The following is a 20,658-nucleotide window of genomic DNA, read 5'->3' as shown; positions in this document are numbered from 1 at the left end:
AGTTCTTAAGCATCTGTGAAAAGGATGATTTTAAAGCTCTGTACAGCCATTGCATGGGACTATAAACAGTCCCAGTATGACACTGAAGGAAACAGAAAAGTACATGGCCAGAGGTGTGCATATGTTTACTTGATAAAATGTCTAGTGATTAAAAACAGGACCTCAGCAAGTTTGCTTTTGGGGGGCAGGGGTAAAATATATTTTAAAAAAAACACTACAGGCATAATATTGTAATAATCCTTATTGTTATTCTTGACATGGATTAATTTCATTTCAGAAAAAATGAATAATTAACATTTTAGCTTATCACTTTCTGTCCATGCATACAAAACAATTTGTTAGTTGGCCTTCCAAGAATGACTAAATTAAATAATGGGTCTAGACAGCAATAGAATTCAAGTGAATTAAAGGTTACACTTTCCAGCTGGCTCACTTGAGTTTTTGTGGGTCTGTATTCCCCACCTTTGGCTTTAATAGCTAGCTATGCAATTTAATTCCTTTGTGAAGCTTTGTTTCTTAATATAATATTGCTTTCTCAGATCAGAGCACAAATAAATTGATCTGAAGCCAAAGGCAGACTTTACTTTGAAAACATTCAAGTGATTTATTTCTGCTGGAAAAATTCTATTCACATTGATGTAAGTCAGCTTTCCCCTATAGGCATGTTGGATTTCATGGGCCATGCTGACTGGGGATGATGGGAGTTGTAATCCAACACATCTGGAGGGCATCAATTTGGGGAAGGCAGATAGGCTTCTGTTACCTAGAGGTCAATCTGATAAGTTCCTACACAGAGCATGGTAGGGTGGTGTGAAGTTGTACACCAACAAGGGTTCCCACAGAGAGCTTTGCTGGATGGGGTTTGCTGATACTCAAATTAGGAATTTGAAAACAGAAAGAAGTTTTCATTAGACAGCAGTGACCTGGGCTCATTTAATGAAGACTTCTGATGCTACTTGTTCTGTAGGCACAGTTTACAAATCCTCTCATAGTTTCAATACACCCATTACAAGAAGGATAGGCAATGTATTTGAGGCTGTGGACACATTTGGCAATTTCAGAAGCTGTTATGGGCACCAACACAAAATAGCTGTCATGGGAGGTGTGGCTAGTCACAAAGGACAAGTAACCTGCCCCAAAGAATGCCAGGCTGGAAGCTGTGTGCATGTGTGTGTGTGTTATGGCATACTGCGCTTTGGACTGAATGGACTGATCTGTGAGTCGGAGGGACCTACATGGTGGCAAGAGTAGAATTATATGACCTCATGTTCCCTTCCAACACTATGGTTTTATCAAAGCAGCAGTAATATGGAGGCATACCCAGAGCCCCTCAGATTTGCTGGCTCTTTGGTCTGGGTATTTTGCTTGCTTTGAGTCCCAGTGGACAAAAAGTTGAGAAGGCAAGATGCTTGTTCTTTCTCAAATGTCTCTGGAATTTGCAGCCCAACACATCTGAAAGGTACCAAGTTTGGGAGGGCTGATCTAACCCTTTTGTATACCCACCCCACAATTTGATAATTAAGATTGCATTGCAAATGGTAACTATATCTCACTTACTGCTATTTAAAAGGGCAGAAACAGTGTTGACTGATGGGTCAATCTTCTTTCTCCCTGGGATGAACATTCCCCTGCAAATAGGTGGCAATATAAGGAAAAGGGGACCTTATATTGCCTCTCCTAGAACAGAGTGAACAATTACTATCACTTAATGTGGGTTAATGGCAATATTAGTACTTTGACTATGCAGACTGTATGAGCATGGTTACTGAATGCACATGGAAAGGGCAGTGGGATCATGCCTGTTGTCCCTGCCCCTAAATGCATTCAGCATGACTTGAGCTTACTCAAATACAAACTATGCAAGCATACAAAGAGCACATGTGATTGGGAAGTGCTCTGAGGGGTTCCTGATCACATGTATGGTTTATGTGCTTCACGTAGGCTCTTTCAGTGGTTATGCTTGAACACGTTGGAGAAGATAGTGGGCATGCTGCCCTCCTCTCTCTCTATGCATTCAGTAGCCATGTTCATAATGTCTGCACAATCCCATCTGTCAGTAGATGGTAATAGTTGCTGCCCAACACATCTAGAGGGGACCCGGTTGAGGAAGGCTGAACACACTTGCTGGGTGACGCCACCCTGAGGTCAAGTAGGGAATGCAAAGCAGATTAAAGCAATCGGGAGTTCTGAATAATTGATGTGTGGTCCATGTGGGGGTTTCTTCTGTGTTTTGTTGCACATGGCAGCATCACTTTCATTCTTTGCACTGTTTAAATCTAGCTGGCTATTGTTCAGGGAAGGCAAAGGGAATTCAGCCTGGCGTTGGGTCTTCATTGTGTAACATACCGTCTAAGCAAGGTTTACATGGTGTATGTTGGAAACATATTGTGCTGCACTGTGAGATATTAGAAGTGAGAAACTATTTCGGTCCTCTCCTGTTGAGAACCGTTCGCAATTCAGGCCATGTACTAACAGTATGTTCCTTCTCACCATTCACCCTTCAGCAGCAACTGACATTTTACCTCCTGGTGTTTTTGGCTGTTTGTCAACCTAATACGCCTGGCACAGAGAGGAAAGAATCTTTCCCCTTGCATGATTTCTAAAGCATATTTAATTCTGCTACCAATAATCACACGAAAAGCTGTAAGGCAAGGCTCTTGTAATAGGACAATCTTAAAAGGCTACCTAAAAATTGCTCAGCTAATTGCTAACTGGACCCAGCATGCCGTGGCTAAGTGGCACTAAGTACTTTGGAGCTAAATTCTTGCAAACAAATTAAAGAAAGTGGCTAAAAAGCTTTAAGTAGTTTTTTGGATGTTGGATGTCCCATATTGAAGGCTGATGATGTTTTGTTTAGCCTACTTAGTGCAATTTGATGGAACTGCTTCTCGCTCAAATGGTGTATTATTGTTGGCTTTGCCCAAACAGCCGTGCAATGCTAATGAATGGCAGGTGAACAACATGGTGGTTTTTAAGATGAATGGCCTCTTGGCTTCAACATGCAGCATTTGTTTGGAACGACTCCCAGTTCTTGAACTAATACTGTGCAACCCAAGAGTTATCCAAATGCTGTCGTCGTTTTTTGCACATGACTTGGACAATCTCTTTGCTTGTTTCCATCAGTTAGCCAGGGCATTCTAATGAAATTAGGGACATTCTAGAAAATCAATTTGCTAAATTTTGGGAGAGAAACAAGTTGTGGGAATTTTTTTAAAAAAGGTCGTCTCCCAACTGCATGGTCGTCCCAGCAGCTATGAACAGATAGTCTACACAACTAGAATGCTCTGTCCGGATTATGAAATGGTTTTATTTTGCTACGGTTTAGGGAGAAGTCAATACAAATGAAGTTCATAAGAACTTGATGGGTTTCTTTAACATCACAAGGGATAAACTAATACAATATATACCTCGTTTCCACACTTAGTCTGTGTGTGGGTTACCAAGGATGGAAATTGGGAGTTTGGTCAGGACACAAATAGGTACTTGATGCTGCATGCATCAGATACTTATTTATGCCTTGTGTATACTGTACACAGGCTTGTATACTGTATCCTGAATTTTATTGTTTCAGCAAAACACCAAGGGCCGAACTAGATGTGACATTAAATGTGTCATTTTAAAAAATGCAAATAGCCTCCACTGGGGGACTGATAATTATCAGGATCACAGCAGGTGGGGTAGGAAAAGTTAACTCTTTCCTCCCCTCCTGTGGGCCTGATGAAAATCATTCCTCTGAAGTTGCCAACGGGGCATTTCCTTCCAATGCAAATAGCAGCTTCAAAGGCACGATTTTCATCAGGACCACAGCAGGGGAGGAAAAGATTAACGACCCCCCCCCCCGTCTACTGTGATCCTGATAAATATTGCTCATTTGGGTGCTGCTACTTGCATATTAAAGATGCAGATTAAATACAAAGACATATCAAATGTCCTGTCTAGTTTGACTATAATCCAGCCTATGTTTTTATGTTAGACTGAGATGTTTAATTGAAGAAAATGACAGCTGAGACAGGCCATTTCAAAGGCATATACTTTCTCTATGATATATCCACTTACAATGAAACACTGATAATTTAACTTGTATTTTCTCTGCCAAAATATTTCCAGTAAACACATTTGCCAGGTAACTGCATGCCTTTCCCGATATACATAAAATAGCATATTATTAAACTTAGGAGTCTATGGGCAAAATCCAACATAAGCCTTACTTAGAGTAAACTCACTGAAATGGATGAGGCTTAAGTTGGTCATGAATGATAAACTTAAGTTCCATTTATTTCAATAGGTCTACTTTAAGTAGGATTTATGTTGGATTTTGCCCTACAATGTAATCCCGTCCTTCAACATGAGCTGACATCATCAACACTCTTGCTCCAAAGTGGCCTGAGGGTTATACTTATAGGCAATGGTTGTGTGAGTAGAAGGCAGCTTGTGTCTCTCTTCCCTTCCTCCCCTCAGTCACCCCTCTGGCACAAGATCCACAAAGCCCTATGAAGAGAGACTGAAAGAACTGGGCATGTTTAGCCTTGAGAAGAGAAGACTCAGGGGAGATATGATAGCACTCTTCAAGTACTTGAAAGGTTGTCACAGAGAAGAAGGCCAGGATCTCTTCTTGATCATCCCAGAGTGCAGGACACGGAATAATGGGCTCAAGTTACAGGAAGCCAGATTCCGGCTGAACATCAGGAAAAACTTCCTAAGTATCAGAGCAATACGACAATGGAACCAATTACCTGGGGAGGTGGTGGGCTCTCCCACACTGGAGGCCTTCAAGACAAGGCTGGACAGCCATTTGTCAGGGATGCTCTGACTTGGATTCCTGCATTGAGCAGGGGGTTGGACTCGATGGCCTTGTAGGCCCCTTCCAACCCTACTATTCTATGATTCTATGATTCTATGATCCCTCCACCCAATTTCAAGCAATTCTCCCCTTGCACTGCAGCTCCAGACTTCCACTGTTCATGAGGAGCCTTGACCTTCTGCAGAGGGCTTTCGAGGGGCACAAGTGTCTGCAAGGGGGAGGGGATGAGAAAGATTGATTGTGTGAGCTGCCTTCTACTTGTACAACCATTGGATTCAACCCTGAATAGTCATCTGATATGTTTATTCATCAGTTTACATGCTCGGCCTTTAAAACTGGCTTTGGAGGCCCTGCTTTGTCACATTCTTCTGTGACATCTAGCCAATATCACCATTCACACATTTCAAAGGTCATGGCGCACACGCACGTGTGCGTGCACACACACAACTGGGAAAGAAAAAAGGAGGGGAAAGAGGAACGTGTATATGGTACAGTGTGGACCATAAGCCCCAGGTTCCTCCAACATACCAACAAAGCTGGTTCTGATTTTCTTTGCTGATAGTGCAAACATCGATACTCTATGCAGGGGTGGGCAACATGTGTCCCGGCGTCCACATGCAGCCCCCCAGGCTCTAGTGCAGCCTCGATGCCATCACAACACCAAAATTCAGCAGCACAGTGGTGGCAAACCCCTCCGCACAAAAATAGAAAACAAACTAAATTTGTCACTTCTAACCCTCTGTAGCAGTCACTGTTTTTTTGCTGTCTTTCTTTCTTTCTTTCTTTCTTTCTTTCTTTCTTTCTTTCTTTGCTACTGCTGCAAAATTCAGTGGTGCAACACAGTGTGGTCCATGGTGGTTTGTGGGGAGGGTGGAAATGACCCCCAAAGTTGTCCACCCCTGATCTATAGTTGTCACATCCAGACATGACAGCTGATAATAAACAATTTCTACATGTCCAGCAAATTCATGAGATGCCAGCTATCAAATTAACTCCAATGCCACTGAACAAGGGACATTTCAATGTGCACCAAATCTTCAAACTGATGTGGGCATTTCTGGTACAATTGCCGCTCCAAGGGCAGCATCCTTCCACCACAGCTGAAGGCATCACATAGAAACACAACTCAACAAACACATGCCTTTCTGCTGGGAAAATCAGATTATCTAAATATTTACCTTTATCATGGGCCCTTCTAAGTGGAGCAAGTCATTTTACAATATTTACATTTTGAACTGTACTAACATCAGCCAGGCAACCATCCCTTGGCTGATCTTTTTCTTGTTCACCTGGTCCATAACATCCCCACCCCCACCCCCAATGTGATGTCAGGCAGGTGGGCCTTTTTGGTGGTGGTGGCATGATACTTATGGAACTCCCTCTAGGTGGAGATTCATCAGGCTCTCTCTCTTCCTGTCCTATATGACAGATGGAAAAGGCTTCTCTTCAGGCTAACTTTTAATCAATGTCCTACTGTTTTATGCTGTTTCCGCTGACCTTATTCTACTGCTGCCTCTTTAATTGAACGTGTAATCTTATTGCTTTACTTTGTTATACTGAACTATTTTTTATTGTAAGCCACTTTGGTTATGATTTTAATAGAAAAGTGGGGTACAAATCTTAAGTAAACTAAACAAAAGCTTTATGGAACTTATGCTTAATTGAAATTCTATTTCTGCTGTCATCTAATACCAATTGAGATGAAGTTCTCCTTTTGCTTTCCCAGCAACAATGCATGTTCTGATCATTTGTCAGAACTGCCTTGCAAAGGACTGCCGTGTTGCACTGGTTTTGGAAATTGAGACCCATGTTTACAATTTGCTTATTGTTAAATAATTTTCAAATGTTAAAATTTTGATGAATCTGAACATTAAATTTTATGAAGACGGCAATGTTTTCTGCACCATAAGGACCTCAGCCAACTCGTTTGCTATAGCTTAAAAATGTAAGAGGAACAGAGGATTGAAATTCACACATAAATAGTCAGATCCAGCTTTGTGCGTGTGTTTCATGTTGGTTATAGGTTTTGATTTATATATAGTGCTCCTAAGAGCTGCATTAAAATTGGAATGTCTGGTTTGTTTGTGAACACGCAATGATACAACATTGCCTTTTCTTTCCCTTTTTAAATGTGCTGAGTTTTCTCCCCTGCAAAGTCTTTGCTCTCAGGTTGAGGTATGTGGAAAGTTACTATGTTTGGATGAAAACAGCTTGGTTAATTATTCCTGAAATGCAAGAAAATTAAAATACATTTTTTGTTTGCGTATAAAACACAGAAAAGCCATAAAAGTGATGCCAGACAGTTAATGCCTCCTTTGTACCTTTCATTCGAGAGACCTCAAAAGAACATCAGGAAAAATCAAGGCAAATGCTATTCCCAGCTGGTATCATTAAACATGTTGTATTCTCAAAAACAAAAAACTCTGATGGTGTTCTGGAAGAGCTGGAGAATAAATAGTACTAAAATGAAGTATGCATCTCTAGAGCATTGGTACCTGCTTTGTTAGGATTCAGGCAAATTGGATAATTACAAGAGAAGCTCAAATTAAAGGAGTAAATTAATGTGTGGTGTGAGTTGTTAATAATTGCCCCTCTCAGACATTAAAAGGTTTAATAGTGCATTGTTTCTAAATTATAAAAATTACATTCTCATCATTTCAGATAGCAGCTGAACTGGTTTAATTTTGAATTTCCATGATTATCTTATTGTGAGACTCATATGTAAAACCCAGAATGAGGATGGAAAGCTCTGCTATCAAGGAAATGCGAGTGAGGCAGATCCCTGCCAGGGGTGTTGCTGGGCGCTCAAAAGATTTGGGACCCATTCTTTCAATTGGTATCAATGGAAGGTTTTTTTCCTAAGTTTAATTGCCATGTTGGGGCACAGAGAAGGGAGGGTAATGCTTCCCTCCCCAACTCTGACACCCCTAGAAATCCTCCCCCCAGCATGGCAGCTAAGTTTAGGAAAAATTTCCCATTGGCACCAATGGAAATATTTTTTTTCTAAGCTTAATTGCCATGCAAGGGGGTTCTGGGGAACATAGCAGTGGGGGGGAGATAAACCCTTTCCTCCACAGCTGCACTCCCCCTTGAAAATTGCCCCCTGCATGGCAATTAACTAAGCTAAGGGTAGAAACAAACCTTTCCATTGGCAATAATGGACACTTGGGTCTCTGGGGAGTAGATCCAGGGATGCGGGAAATAAATTCGGGGCCGAAGCCCCATGGGTCCTGGCCTAGCAATGCCCCTGATCCCTGCTAATCTTTTGGACCAAATTCATTGTTCCCCCTCCCTGAAAATGGGAATCACGTGCATTTAAAGCAATACCTCTGGCCACACACATGAGTAAACACATAGGTGCTATTAGAAAGCACTAGTTGGTCTCGTGAATAACCTTTTCCAGCTTCATCTCTTTCATTATTTAATAGTGTAACCTTTGGTTCTGTGAAGCCACTAGAGTGCTAAATGCAAAGATTTAATAATTGGGACTGCTTGATAAGTGACCTTTATTACATTGCTATCTCTTTGCAAGAGAAACCACATTGTTTTTCAAGACCTAATTCACAGTTTTAATTATGCTTTCTATTGACCGTAAGCCTTTGTAGAAAATGGAAAGGTCAAACATTTCATTGTACATTACTGATTAAAATGTAAAGTTCTCTGCAAGTGTCACATATGACGTTAAGAAAAGATGGGTCTTTTCGATTACGTACCCAGAGTCAATCAGAGTCACAGTGTCTTAAGTAGATCTGCTTAGAAGCACAGTTCTACAATCAAAGAAAAGGACTGGAAGGAAGACATTCAAAGACAACTCTGGTATCTTAGTGTTACAGCACTTGAGCAGTTGGCAATACCTATGTAGAGGATCAGGGGTGGGGTGGGGATTTAACTCTTGCAGGGTTGGCTGCTAGGTTTTGTATCACCAAAGACAGGAAGAATAACATGAACTATGCTGAGCTGTCTGGTTGAGAGGTGTGTTTGTAGCAGCACCGACTCCAGGTTTTTGAGGGCCCTTGGGCAAGACACCCGCAATAGGCCCTTCCCTCAGTGGATTCTACCTTCCCACCACCATTGTCACCAGCTGCCCTTGCTTCTCATCGTCTTTCTCATCATTGCTACCATTTACATGCTTGACAGGCAGAAATCCACTGAACAAGTGATCAGACCGTTGTCTGGGCCAGTGCAAGAGACAGGTGAATGAGCAGGTTGTAATGGTGAAGAGGAGGAGCAACTCCAGGGTGTTCTCATCAGTGGTCCCCTTCTGGGGTGTGGGCTCTTGGCTGTTGTCCAACCATGCCTAATTTTGACGCTGGCTTTGGTTTGTAGTTATACACACAAACCCATGTCTATTTCTGTAAGAGCAATTCAAGCAAGCCCGTGTACACAATGGCTTACTGCATGGGGACAGCAATCACAGTGGTCTCCACATGCTGGTCATATTTTGTATACTGGCCCTTAGGCATTACCTCACATGAGTAAGACTACCAGACTCTGGCCCATAGTTGCTGATGGTATTATTTTTCTGAGAAGGAAATAGGATATTTGCATTATAATTCATTATTTAATTAAATTGATGTGTCATTTCCCACCACATAAAGCAGTCTCAAAGTGACTTACACACACACAATACAGAAATCCATAATTGATATAAGGGGGGAGGGTACTAAACAAAACACAACAATCAGTATAAACCATAATCAGCACAATAATACAAATACAACTAAATACTATAAAAACATAATCTAAAAACAATATAATCTGAAAAGCATTCATCCACCAATCACAAAATCCTCCCCTGCTCACAGCCTAGAATGAACACCACAAAAGCAGTCCTCACCAATTGGAACATAACTAATTGTCAGGAGCGCCCTAGCTGCCTCTTTCAGTCTACTCCAATAGCTAACTCAAGACACAGACAAAAGGATTCTTTTCAAGGCTTTAATCCTTTTACAACTTAATAGCAGATTAGCCTATGCTCCAGGTTAGGCAGTTGGTCCCTGTCTGAAGGAGAATCACTCAGGGAAGACCCTGAACTTATGGGCTAGGAAGAGATCCTCCCTTTTTTTCTTGGGTCCTTGGGACGTGGTTGTTTGCGTGCCAAACGAGTGCTACGCCTCCTTTCCGCGCCCTCCAACTGTCGTCGCTCCCGGCATCGGCGTCCAGCGTCCAGCAAGCCCCCCTCCAGCACTTTCTCACTGCCAGGGTCACTATCTATCTCAGGAATGCTGGCAGGAGGAATCTCTGCCAGCTGCTGTGCCTGTGAGAGATGAACGCACTCCTCTTCCACATACTGCTGTTCCTCCTCAGAATCAGAACTGCTCTGGGGTTCTATCGGCTCAGTTTCTATGCTGACACTAATCTCCAAATGCCTGGGAAAATAAGTATGTCTTTGCCTGATGCCAAAATGATGACATTCATAGCACTGAATGCTTGAAAATAGTTTTCTTAGCAACTCTTCTCTACTAGACATCATTGTCCATTTGGGCATAACGCAACCAACAAAATCTGTCTTAATGCCAAAGTTACTAACTATAAGCTAACTTTATTTTAAAACATTTATGTAATGTTATCATTTCTGCACCTAAGGAGAAAGGCCGGTCTTATTCAGTTGGCTCTTCTGGGATTCAACCCATTATGTTTCAAAAACAGCACACTGGACAAATTAAAAAGACTGCCTAAACGTACCACACCATGCAAAGAAAGCACTATTGACATTTGTGCATAGTGTAGTGCCAAACATCTTTAACCAGATCAAAGGGAGGGTACTTGTTTTTAAAGAATAGCCATCTCCATAAAAATCAGTTCAGTTCGAGCCTTTACTATTGGCAATCCAAATAATTTAGAATGCTACTAGATTGAAGCTTTTGCCATCTTAAATCTATGTTGCATGGAACAGGATCTGATGTCAGTGTTTTTATTTGATCCCCTTTAGGCTTGTTTGTCAGTATTTTGACTTTATGCTGTCACTGTCTGTTGTCCCAGAGCAGATTTGGAATGCCTTTGATCCCTTCCTAAGAATGCAGTTCTCAATGCGGCAGCACTAGTGGGACAGAACTGGAACAGCAGCTTGAGGATTTCAGACTCTGCGTGGATTAATATGCCCTATTTATGAAGTGATGTTTAATAAGCCTTCTACATTTATTTATTCATTTAGATTTATAATCCTATCTACTATGGCTCATCTGAGCCTTTTCTTAATATTATTGGGTGTTGCATGAAGTGAAGGTGCAATCAATAGAACATGATGGAAATTCCATACAAGTAGATTATCATGGGATAGTTGAGACCATCACATTAAAGACATTACTTATGAATACACCCAAAGGCTGTACCTGCCAAATGGGATCGCCATACTGATGCTCATCACTTAAATGTTGATGCCAAGTATTCACTTAATGATATATGGTCTGAAGGCTATCTCTCTATTACTTCTAGGTTGAATACAGAGCAGATAAATTCCCATAAAACTGATTGACTTGTGGCCTGAGTGTTCCCTAGTTTAACTCTTGTGTATCATCTTAGGACAATGTGAACATATTTTTCCACAGGAGAATTAATGTTATAACCCCACAAAGATGACAAGGACCAGCCACACCACCAGCTGCAACAATTGCCTTTATCCAGCCATTTTATATGGTCATAAAATGCAGGGACTGCTGCCTTAACTAAATTTCCTCTGTACATATGATTCTTTTGCTCATGTTGAAATGATCTGGGATGATTGGTGTATGCAAGAGTTTTAAGTCTATACTGAAGCACATCTGGAGTTTCAGAAAGGAAGAAATGAGTGGGAGCCGGTTAACTCTAAATGGCTCAGCAATGCATTCAAATAACTGTCAAAATCTGTTTTTTCAAGTGTATTATGAATAATTATACTTTCTATATCAGTATAAAATATTTAAATTCACACAGAGCTTACAATATTGACAAGACCTACCTTGGTAACAGGAGGTCAGGTGTAGGCAACCTGGGGCCTATCTTCATGGGTGATTTGCTGCAGACTGAGACTGTTTGGAGGTCTTTTGCACCACATGACATCGTGGTCAGTCCACAGCCACACTGGAGTTTACCTGTGGGGAAGCCACATTTTTGCAGAGTACTTTTACTCAATTATTTTTTTCTTTAATTCAGCTCCCCTGTGGTTCAGCTGCTTTGTGCCCATCCCTCTGCTTTAAATTTGGTATGATCACGGCATTCCTAGGGGTGAGTCTTTCACCTGGCCATGCCCTCAGTAACCTAGATATTAGAGCCTGCCTTTCCAACACATCAAAACACTAGGGCAGTCTTTTAAGCCTTCAGAATCACAATGTACTTCCTTTTCACCAATGGGAGTAACTAAGCCTCTGCGATTATGCACGTCTCTGATGTTTGCATTTCTTCACTTCTCTGATGTTCTGTTAAGTCGCTTCTCCGATGTTGTGTTAAGTCACTTCTCTGACGACTCATGACTTCACTTCTCTAATGCAAATAAGAGCTTTATTGCTGTAGCAATCTAGCGTGGTCTTGGGAACAGAGAAGCCTGTCATTGCAAGCAGGGCAAAGTGCCCAGGGAAGGAGGAAGAGGGGTTGGAAGCTATAACTCCACTCCTGTTTGCTGGAATGAGGTGAAATTGGGGTTGGGGGTGCTCTCATAGGGAGCCTTCAGATACTGCACTGGAGAATTGGAGATTTTGGCTTTTTCATGCAAAAGTGCACACATTGGGGAAAGTGGGGGCTCTAACTCTGTGACAGTTTGCTGGAATGGAATGGAGTTACTCTCCATTCATAATAATGTAGATGCAGGGGGGAGCCTGGACAGGGGCAGGAGACAAGCCTCTGTCATTGGTTCAGCAGCCCTTGCCAGGTTGATAACATTCAATTCTACTTCCCACTAGCCAACTTGGAAGTATGTTCCCTTCAAACACTGTGTGACCCATAAAAACTACATTTTAAAGGTACGGTACACTTGGCTTTTCGTGCTTTGTGTGTCCCTGACAGACCAAAGCTGATTCCATGAAAATCCAAATAAAACTCCAATGTGCTTTTCATTCCATTGTCGTGAAGATCTCTCCCAGTGCCCTCCAGATATTTTGGATGACAGCTCCCATAATCCCTTACAATTGGCTATGCTAGTGGGGATTATGGGAGTTGTAGCCCAAAACACCTGGGGCAGTATCCAAGTCAACACTGCCACTAACGTAAACTATGTTGTGCTAATGTACGTGACCTTGGCTGTGACCAGTTTCCTCAGAAAACCCATGCCAGCAAATGCTATTGGCATTGCACTAGAGATTGCTCGTGCTAGCACAACATAATTTACATTAGCAGTTGTGTCAAAATGGATACTGCCCCTAGAGAGCACCACATTTCCTACCCCTGCATTAGTTCATGATTATTCCAAAAATCAATTATTTTTTTCCAATTTATTATTAAAGATCCTAATGTTCATATACCCATTCCTTTGTTGTTGTTCAGTCGTTCAGTCGTGTCCGACTCTTCGTGACCCCATGGACCATAGCACGCCAGGACTTCCTGTCCTGCGCTCTCTCCCGGAGTGTGCTCAAGTTCATATTCATTGCATCCGTGATGCTATCTAGCCATCTCATCCTCTGCCGTCCCCTTCTCCTTTTGCCTTCAGTCTTTCCCAGCATCGGGGTCTTTTCCAGGGAGTTTTCTCTTCGCATTAGGTGGCCAAAATATTGGAGCTTCAGCTTCAGTATCTGTCCTTCCAAGGAACACTCAGGGTTGATTTCCTTTAGGATGGACTGATTTGACCTCCTTGCAGTCCAGGGGACTCGTAAGAGTCTTCTCCAGCACCACAGTTCGAAAGCATCAATTCTTCGGCGCTCAGCCTTCCTTATAGTCCAGCTCTCACAGCCATACATTACTACTGGGAAAACCATAGCTTTGATTAGACGGACCTTTGTCGGCAAGGGGATGTCTCTGCTTCTTACTATGCTGTCTAGGTTTGCCATAGCTTTCCTCCCAAGGAGGAAGCGTCTTTTAATTTCATGGCTACAGTCACCGTCTGCGGTGATCTTGGAGCCCAAGAAAGTAAAATCTGTCACTGCTTCCATTTCTTCCCCTTCTATATGCCAGGAAGTGATGGGGCCAGATGCCATGATCTTAGTTTTTTTAATGTTGAGTTTCAAACCAGCTTTTGCACTCTCCTGTTTCACCCTCAACAAGAGGCTCTTTAGATCCTCTTTGCTTTCTGCCATTAGGGTGGTATTGTCTGCATATCGGAGGTTGTTGATAATTCTCCCAGCAATCTTAATTCCAACCTCTGATTCATCCAACCCGGCATTTCTCATGAACCCATTCCTTACCCATTTAGTAATAAATAGCTTTTATATCTCCAGAATATGTTAGATTTTGTAAATCCATTATTTTTATTGATATTGTCCCAAGTTTCCATGGCAAACAAAAACTGTTTTTATGGAGACCACACTGACCAGAGTACAACATCTCTATCTAGACCATTTACGTGTATTAATTTCAAGTCTTTTTTGGAATGGAGAGATAAATTGTGAAGTAGAATGCAAACAATCATTATCTGGTTGAGTTAAAATCACAGAGTAGAGTATACATCTTATACAATGTTCAGTGATAATGTTGGTAGGAGAAAAATCTACCTGAGGGTGTTGTTGTCATCCTGTTATTAAACAGCTCTCCCCTGTGGGAGTTGACTCCCTTTTTTCCTGCTGCCACTTAGTTGTACCTTTCTTTTTATTTTCTTTACAGCACTCTTCCAGCTAGACACCACCAGTGCAAACACATATTATCTAAAAACAGCATGTAATAATTTTAGTCTAATAATAATGTCTGTATTGAAACAGGCTAAGAGGAATTGTTTTGCCCGATTCCATTGCCTCAGTATATATTTCTACAAGCGTTGAGCTTCCAGAGCACTCACATTCACCCCGCCTTTCTATCGTTGTTCAAACTTTCCTCACTGTCTTCAAGCCCATGAGTGACACATGCTCCTGAAAGAAATCCAATAGGCCCCCTTCTTGTCTTTTTTCATAGGTTTTTTTCCATGTTTTTCATAGTTCCACCACTATTTAATTGGCCTGTCTTTTTCTGTTCCTCTCCCCACTCTAGGTTTGCTCCTCTTCTGTCTCAGCTACTCCCTCCTCCCCAATTTTAGCAGACTCATGTTTCTGCTGTGCTGCTGTTCCTTCCATCCTCTGTCAGATTTTCAAAATCAACACCTGTGTATGCTGCAGTACTTGCATTATGATCAGCAGCAAATGGTTTCTAGTGTTTATGTGGGATAAGTAGGCATTTGTAAGAAGAATGTACAACATTTGAGGTAATGTATAATTCCCAACAATCCATATTTAATAACTTTTGGGCTAAAACAGATGTTACTTTAAATCTGGATCTAGCAGCTAAGCCCCCCCTTTCACTCTTTATGTGTTGAGGGCCAATCCAGATCATAAAAGCCCATACACACACATTAGGGTCCCAATCCAGACTGGGGCCCTGTGCCAACTGTAGGGTAAAAGCGAAAAAAGGAGCTGCTAGATATAGATTTAAAGTAATGTCTGTTTGGGCCCTCAAATACACCTTTTGCCAATCTTTAACCATTGAGAAGAGAATATGTGGCTATAAAAGAGTGGTACATACATTACTGAATGTCCGAATGTATTAGCAGGATTCCTCTCTCACTTGGTATGTTTTAGCAGCCAATAGTTCCAGTGGTAATATCCATATGTAAGCTCCACAAGGAGCAAGCAGAATGTGCAGTCAGCAAAGCATCCTGGAATGGCCATGCACGATCTTCTACTCAGTCCCTCTACTGCTGGTACTCTTCCAGTGACAAGACAAGCTGACGCTGGACAAGTCTCTTGGAATGTCCTGCCCTCCAATCAGGGTTGAGCTTCCATTTCTTCTGCTGATGTTTACTGATCTGGTCATGAGAAAAGCTCATTTTGTTCTCTTCTTCTTTCATAGCCTTTACAGCTGGACTGTGACCTCTGCGCCATTATCTCAAATTCAGGTCAGATGACAGATCAGAAAGTAGGATTTGAAATTGACCAGTCCTCCTGTATATGGAGGATGAACAATGCTCCCACCAAGGGCTATGAAGATGATGTGGGGAAGAGGACTACGGTGAGAGTTGTCTCCCATACCAGTGTCCCCCTCCTGCTTAAGAATCCCGAATATTTTTTCAAGGAAACCAACAGCACAGTCTATGTCATCTGGGGACCTTTTCGAAACATGAGGAAAGATGGCAATGGCATTGTGTACAACATGCTGAAGAAGGCTGTGGACAGCTACCCTGGGGCCAAAATCTACGTGACCACAGAAAAGCGGATGAGTTACTGTGATGAAGTCTTTAAAAGGGAAACAGGGAAAGATCGGTAAGTCCTGTCTTGCAGATTGAACATATATAGCATAAAGAAGAGACAGTTGTGTTGCATGTCTGATCTGTACATGCCAACTATTAAGAGAATCCCCCAGACCAGCATTTTAAATGGATTATTATAGGCTTTTTGACTGCTGTGAGCACTTGATGAGGCATCAGCCAGGCACCATTTCCCCACCTCCATTGCTGTCTGTTCTATCCATTTTTGTTGGCTCGGGTCCCAAACAACACTAGAAGCTTTCCTGAAGCATTTTCAGCACACTGTGTTATATTTCAGCTCAATTTACTGTTGATTAAGGTGGCATTTTACACAAAGAGGAGTAGCAGTTCATAATCAGTAGTATTATTTTAACAGCATATTGTTAACCCTCTTACTTACAGAGAAGGCTGAAAATAAGTGGACAGGTTGCCTTCATGGCACCTGCTGGGATGGTTGAGCTGGAATTGACCATGTCAGGGTACTGCAACTGTGTTGGTCGTACACATGAAGAGACAAAGTCATTTTAAATTGGCAATTTGTTGAAGGTTTTTGCAAGTTTGCAAACCTTACACAGTGTTTTTGTAAGCATGGACCAATCAGCAACCCAAGCTGGGCTGGCTATTTTTATTTTTTATGTTTGGCTTTGCAGATCAGTACCTGAAGACTGGAAAATGGCTTCAGCAACTAGTTGTTGGGCCAGTTTAGGAAGTACTGCTGTGTTCTATTCCAGATGTAGTAGAACATGTTTCACTGTCTTATCAGGCCTGTGGGGCAATGCACCACATTTTGCACCCAAATGTAAGAAACCAAACCTCAGTGCCATTTTTCTATAAAGAAAAGGAGCTTTGAGATGGTTTGTTTTTTAGTGAAGAAGAGTAGGGGAAAAAAAGAAGGAAAGTGTTTAACCCTTTCCCTCTCAGCTATTTGTCTGCTCCAGATCTCCACCACCACCACCACCACCAAAAAAGCTTCCATGCATTGGGTTCCACACAGAGGGAGCAATTTTGTGGGGAGGATATTTGTTATTTATTTATTTAGTACCATCAGTTTGCATGGTGCTTTACAGAGAGTAAGAGGACAGTTCCCTTCCTCAGGGAGATCACAATCTAAAACTGAACACCGTGGAACTACAGAAGACTTAGGTCAACATGGTTTGGAGTGGAAAGGCAGCTGGCAAGAATAAGGTTAAGCATACACACTCACACCATTTCTCCTCTCAAATTTTGCCCTTACTGAGCTTGCTTTTCATGATAGAAAATCAGTGTTGGGTTTTTATTACATGCAGCTTTATGTAATGTGTAAGTTTGCCCCTATGCAGCATCTGGTGCTGCAATACAGCTGTACCATGAAAGGATCCATGGAGAACACTGGAGCTGCTTCAGGCCCTCTTGTGTGGCTGTGTAAAGTCCCTGCCTTAAAAGAATCAAGGCAATGTTGCAGAACATTGCAGGGAAGGATATATCTTTTTGTGCGCCTAATTGCCCTTTGCATGCAGCAACCTCTATTTGCACTGTTACAGCTAAAGCAGAAGCACAGCATCAAGCTTTAATTCTATTATCACTCACAACACCTCTCAAGCAGGTTGATAATGTCTCCATTTATAGATAGGAGAGCTGAGGATTAGATATAGCAATTTTCCACAGACCACCTAGTGAGGCCATTGCAGAGGCAGAATTCAAACTTATGGTTTTTAGACTGAAGTTGTCCATTGAGCCATGTTGACTCTTTTGCCATGTTCCATATGCTACATTTCCAGTCCACACTCCACTGAGGAGTCTGTGTGTGACAGTGAAGGGTGTTTTGTATCTGAGCCATTGGCTGAACTGTCAAAGAGTAAGAGAGCTCCATATGTGAGGAAAATGGCTACATGCACCTTGCCAAACCATTAGACAATTGGTCACCCGCTCAGTTCCTGTCTCAGTTTCTCTTACTCGGTTACTTAAGCCAAATATTTTTCTAGTTCCTTGGAGAAATAGAAACTTTTGCTTCCATTGTTGATTTAAACAGTGCTCTGATTTTGATGCAAACAAAGTTAGAGCCAAGAAGCCAAATGCCACTTATATGATAGAAAAATGTACAGCTCGAGTTGGTATTTTGGGATATTTATTCCTAAAATATTAACTGTGCATATGCTACACACTGCCAATGTATGGTAATATTGTAACAGATTTCTGTCAAGCCTTTATCAAGTTTTCTATGACACTTCGATGTGAAATGATCTTGAGAAACTAAATATTCCCATCACACGTGTGTCTATATTTTGCCCTGCCTGTTGGTGATGAATAGTTAATAGACATGTGCTCTAGCCACTTCTGTGATGCAAATAACTTCAGCTTTTAAAATTCAGTCATTAATATTAGTTGTTGGAAGAGTCAAAGCCAGGCAATCTTGAGAAGCTAATGACCATCCACCATTCAGATTCCAAAGCAGATCCCATGTTTATCTTATCCATAGCACAAAATACCTTCCAAAGTGGGCTGCCAAAAGCTGATGGTTGTTCTTGACACCATAATAGTGTGAATGTGAAGGCAGGTTTGCTCTTTCTGGAGACCTTCATTAGCAAAATATTTATGTGTCTAAGACAGTGTGAACTCTTTCTGAATAATTGTTGTGCATAAATAATATACTTTGGCAGACACTCACACTTTCATACTAATATCTTTTAGTTTGTATGATCTTGGAGGTACTCTAAAGCTGACAGCTTCTTCCAGTACTTCATTAGCACTTTTCAGAGCTGTATTATGTATGTAGAGTCAGATGAACGGAGAATTTAAACTATATTTAAAGGGATGCCAACCAGTAACCAAATGTGAAAAGGATGTTTGTGAAAAAGGATGTTTTCACTCCTTTTGAGTGTTTATCTGAATTCTGTTGTGCCATAGAATTACCATGAAGTTTAAAAACATAATAAAAAAAATCTTACAGCATCATTTAATTAGTAATAGCTGTGGGGGAAAAATCTTTGTAGATTCCATTAAAACAAGAGAGTCCATTCTGGTCTGATAAAATGCACTGAGAGCAACTCTAAATAGCATTTAATTAGCTGGCACCAAAGCTTCTCCACCTTCAGGGATGCGTAAAATTAATGAAGGTTAGGAGCAAAGAGATCAATGCTACCATACTCCACAGCCTTATGAGAAAGGGATGTAGAGAAAGGGAGTGGTTTGGTTGCAAGGCTTGGTTTGAAAACTATTTGCCCTTTCTAAAAGAAGCCACTTTCACAGAACTGATGCTAAAAATGAGCACCAAGCACTACTGCTCTCTGCTCAGCCAGTCCAATTTGAGCCAGCTTGCATTGTTTATCCTGCACATTACAGCTCACAGTCGTACACATTTTGCAGTGCTTAAAGCAAACGCTACTTGGCAATCTGTGGTCAGGGCCAACGCCTTGACTAATGTGTCTCTGTTCAAAATGGTGTCTTTCTTGGTTGGTTGTCTGGTTGCTTGGTTAATGGGTTGGTGAGTTGATTCCTTAATAAAGTTCAAGCTGTTCACTCAGGCAGACTGAGTTACTAGTTTCAGGTTCAGGCCTGACAATGCACCTTTCATAAGGGTGTTCATGATCTACTCCTCCTTAAAATGGGGTACTGTTTCACATAGGGCATGTAAGTTTCCTTATGTCATTACTTCTGGGTCAATATTTGAGTCACTTCTCATGGTGGAAACTCCTGGGATCACTTTTTCATATATTATATTTTATCTGTGATCAGCCCCATCACTATAGTCTTCATAGTAGAAGAGAGGTTTATCAACTACACTCCTGTTCTGTCCCTCCCATGCATAAACTTCCATTGTTTTCAGTTATGCTATGTCGCTAGTTTCCTCAGGATATAAGTAATGTTTCTCACTGCTGGGTCCAGGATAATCCAAGAAATGCAATATCTGTATGAAAATATTAGTATTTTGTGTAAGACACTTAGCCTATCTTTGGGAATGAGAAATGGCCAAAATGAACCCAGCAATCCACAGAACAAGTTACCTAATTTGAAAGGTATTTAGCATTTTAGATAGCTCCTAAGACAACAAATTGCTTTTGAGCTTCACATCACAGAGTCCTTAGTCTCCCTGGTATGTGTACCAGATGGTGCAGCATATTTGGCTTTGAAAGAGATGTTTTATCATTTGAGGCAGAGAGATGTATCATGCTGTTCACTGACTTCTAAGTCAGGTTTCAAGGATCTGGTTTGCTGAACCTGATATTTTGGTCATCTACATTAGTGTAATTGGTTTGTTACCATGACAATTCACATATGAGCATTGAACAAAGAAATCCAGGACATCAGACTGCTTATTCCAAAGTAGGGATGGGGGAGAATTGCTTGGTTTGTTGTTGTTTTATACGAACTCACAAAAATTCATAAATTTCTTCTTTCCCTGTTTCTGGTTTGTTTCACTCCCCCCCATTTTGCCAGCATTCAAAATAGTTTATTTTCAGGCCGCTCTTGCTGGGCGCCTCTGTTTCAGGGCAGACAGCAGCACAAACAAACCAGGGATAAGCCACAGTTCTAGGGTCAGACATGGTTT

General features: G+C 41.5%; 1 protein-coding gene across 1 annotated transcript in view; it reads left to right on the top strand.

Moving 5' to 3' along the window:
* The window catches only part of ST6GALNAC3 (ST6 N-acetylgalactosaminide alpha-2,6-sialyltransferase 3), a 416,154-nt gene that overhangs the window by 244,287 nt on the left and 151,209 nt on the right, over positions 1-20,658 (top strand). Inside the window, exon 3 of the mRNA XM_084852184.1 lies at positions 15,740-16,149. Within this exon, the coding sequence (XP_084708310.1) occupies positions 15,740-16,149 (410 nt within the window). The remainder of the gene's footprint in view (positions 1-15,739; positions 16,150-20,658) is intronic.

The sequence above is a fragment of the Heloderma suspectum genome, chromosome 4 (genome assembly GCF_057233095.1).
Source record: "Heloderma suspectum isolate Gila_16-S chromosome 4, 16-S_ref, whole genome shotgun sequence".
NCBI lineage: Eukaryota > Metazoa > Chordata > Lepidosauria > Squamata > Helodermatidae > Heloderma > Heloderma suspectum.
Note: the sequence above shows the minus strand (reverse complement) of the source record. Positions and strands in the feature narration are given on the sequence as shown.